Source organism: Oncorhynchus keta, chromosome 30, assembly GCF_023373465.1.
Source record: "Oncorhynchus keta strain PuntledgeMale-10-30-2019 chromosome 30, Oket_V2, whole genome shotgun sequence".
NCBI classification, from domain to species: domain Eukaryota; kingdom Metazoa; phylum Chordata; class Actinopteri; order Salmoniformes; family Salmonidae; genus Oncorhynchus; species Oncorhynchus keta.
The window spans coordinates 59209959-59212458 of record NC_068450.1 but is presented as its reverse complement, the minus strand read 5'-3'; the positions used below and the strand labels follow the sequence as shown (position 1 = coordinate 59212458).

Genomic DNA, 2500 nt, shown 5'->3' with positions numbered 1-2500 from the left:
AGGAAATACTGAACACCAACCTCTGCACTAGCACTAGCAGCGGTGGCTAAACTAGGATCCAGACCTCCAAAGTCCAGGAGGTCGATTAGTTCTGTGGCTTTACGAGAGGCCTCCTTCTTTAGCCTCTTGATCTCTGCGTCCCGGCGTAGCCGGAGCTCCTGCCTGGAGGACTCACAGAGCTGGGAGACCCCATCCTCCCTTTGTTTCTGTAGGCGCTCGATCTCCAACTCTATACGCAAGATCTCCTCCATCTGACGGGCCTCTTCTTCCGTCTTTCCTTCCTTCTTCTGGAAAGGGAGAGAGGGAGGAGGCGGAGGGAGGAAAGAGAGAGAGGGAGGAGGGAGGAAAGGGAGAGAGTGGAGTGGAGAGGGAGAGAACGAGAGGAAATTATAAAGAACGTCAGGTGTCATCTCATGAAATCCCTATATCTGATGTCATGGATGAGCCCATTCCTATGATAGTATATGGCCTCAGGACCAGACCATTTTCTAAAAGAGGGGTGAGCAGAGAAAAGAGTAGAGAAGAGAAAGCTCACCTCAGAACCCTGAGCAGCCTTTGATTCTACTCCTCCCCCCTTCTCTCCTTCTACCTCTCCCTCCTTCTTTCCCTCCTCCTGTTCTCTCTTCTTCCTCTCCTCCTCCTCTCGCTTCCTCCTCTCCTCTCGGAGAGTGTGGCAGCTTGCGCGGGCCACCTGTCCTCGTCTGTGTTTTTGGAGTACCCGCGTCGCCAAGCATCGCCGTAGAAACCATTTCCGTTGTATGTGGGTACGAAGGTACCCCTGGAGGGTGATGACGCTCCCCTTCACACGCTTAAAGTGCTTCCTGGCGGTGTAGGTGAGGATGTGGGCTCTGATGACCATGCCTGCTTTACGGCGAACCTCGTCTCTCTCTTTCTCCAGACGCTGTTCCAGAGACTCCTTCATAAACACCTAGAGGTCAGAGGTGTGAAGTCAGGTGTGAGAGGTTGAGGGGTGGGCCGGGTGAAATGTCACTTCAACATCTGTTGGCATCCACTGGTGTTAAGTCCACTAAAGTTCTGCTGCAGTCTTACCTTGGTCTTTCCCAGCTGCCACTCCTTCTTGGCACGGTCGTATTTGGTCAGCAGGTCTGTACTCCTCTTCTTATCATCCCCCGCTCCACCTCCCTTCTCTTGTAGAATGATCTGATACCTGAGAGAGAGGAAGACAGGGGTGGAGAAAGAGGAAGTGAAAGAGTAACAAAGTTAAAACAAACTAATTTTATTTACATATACTAGCCCAGAGAGAGAGAATTACAAACAGAGGGGCAGGGGGTAGAGACAGACATACTCACACACACATACTCACACACACACTGACACACACACACACACACACACACACACACACACACACTGACACACACACACACTGACACACACGCACACACACACACACACACACACACTGACACAAACACACGCACGCACACACACACGCACGCACACACACACACACACACACACACACACACACACACACACACACACACACACACACACACACACACACACACACACACACACACACACACACACACACATACTGACCGGCTGAAGAAGTCTTTGAAGGTTCTGCGGACAGGGAAGCCGGCCCGGCGGATCTTAACGGTTTCTAACATTCCAGAATACCTCAGCTGGTTCAGAACCACTTCCGGGTCAAACACGCTGGGGTTCTACAAGGGTCACAGATCAGAGGTGTTTGGTTACAATAAGTTCTGATATACATTTGTGTCACCCTATGTTCAAGGAGTTTGATGTCTGGTAAAGAGTGTCTTACCACACAAAGGTACACTATGTACACTACCGGTCAAACGTTTCAGAACACCTACTCAAGGGTTTTTCTAAATGTTTACTATTTTCTACATTGTAGAAATATAGTGAAGACATCAAAACTATAAAATAACACCTATGGAATCATGTAGTAACCAAAACAGTGTTAAACAAATAAAAAATATATTTTATATTTGAAATTCTTCTAAGTAGTCACCCTTTGCCTTGATGACAGCTTTGTCATGTCTAAGAGCAACAACGGCTCAGCCGCGAAGTGGTAGGCCACACAAGCGCACAGAACGGGACCGCTGAGTGCCGAAGCGTGTAAAAATCGTCTGTCCTCGATTGCAACACTCACTACCGAGTTCCAAACTTCTCTGGAAGCAACGTCATCTGGAGTGGTGTAAAGCTCGCCGCCATTGGTCTCTGAGGCAGGGGAAACGCGTTCTCTGTTGTGATGAATCACGCTTCATCACCTGGCAGTCCAACGGACAAATCTAGGTTAATCGGATAATAGGAGAATAGGAATAGGAGAATGCTACCTGCCCGAATGCATAGTGTCAACTGTAAAGTTTGGTGGCGGAGGAATAATGGACTGGGGCTGTTCATGGTTCGTGCTAGGCCCCTTAGTTCCAGTGAAGGGAAATCTTAACGCTCCAGCATGCAATGACATTCTAGATGATTCTGTGCCTCCAACTTTGTTTAGGGAAGG

The 2500-nt window shown here is 49.0% G+C and overlaps 1 protein-coding gene across 1 annotated transcript in view; it reads right to left on the bottom strand.

Moving 5' to 3' along the window:
* LOC118381930 (unconventional myosin-X-like) overlaps positions 1 to 2500 on the bottom strand; it is a 76352-nt gene that overhangs the window by 20142 nt on the left and 53710 nt on the right. Inside the window, 4 exon segments of the mRNA XM_052488683.1 lie at positions 21 to 287; positions 536 to 928; positions 1051 to 1168; positions 1567 to 1691. Of these exon segments, the coding sequence (XP_052344643.1) occupies positions 21 to 287; positions 536 to 928; positions 1051 to 1168; positions 1567 to 1691 (903 nt within the window).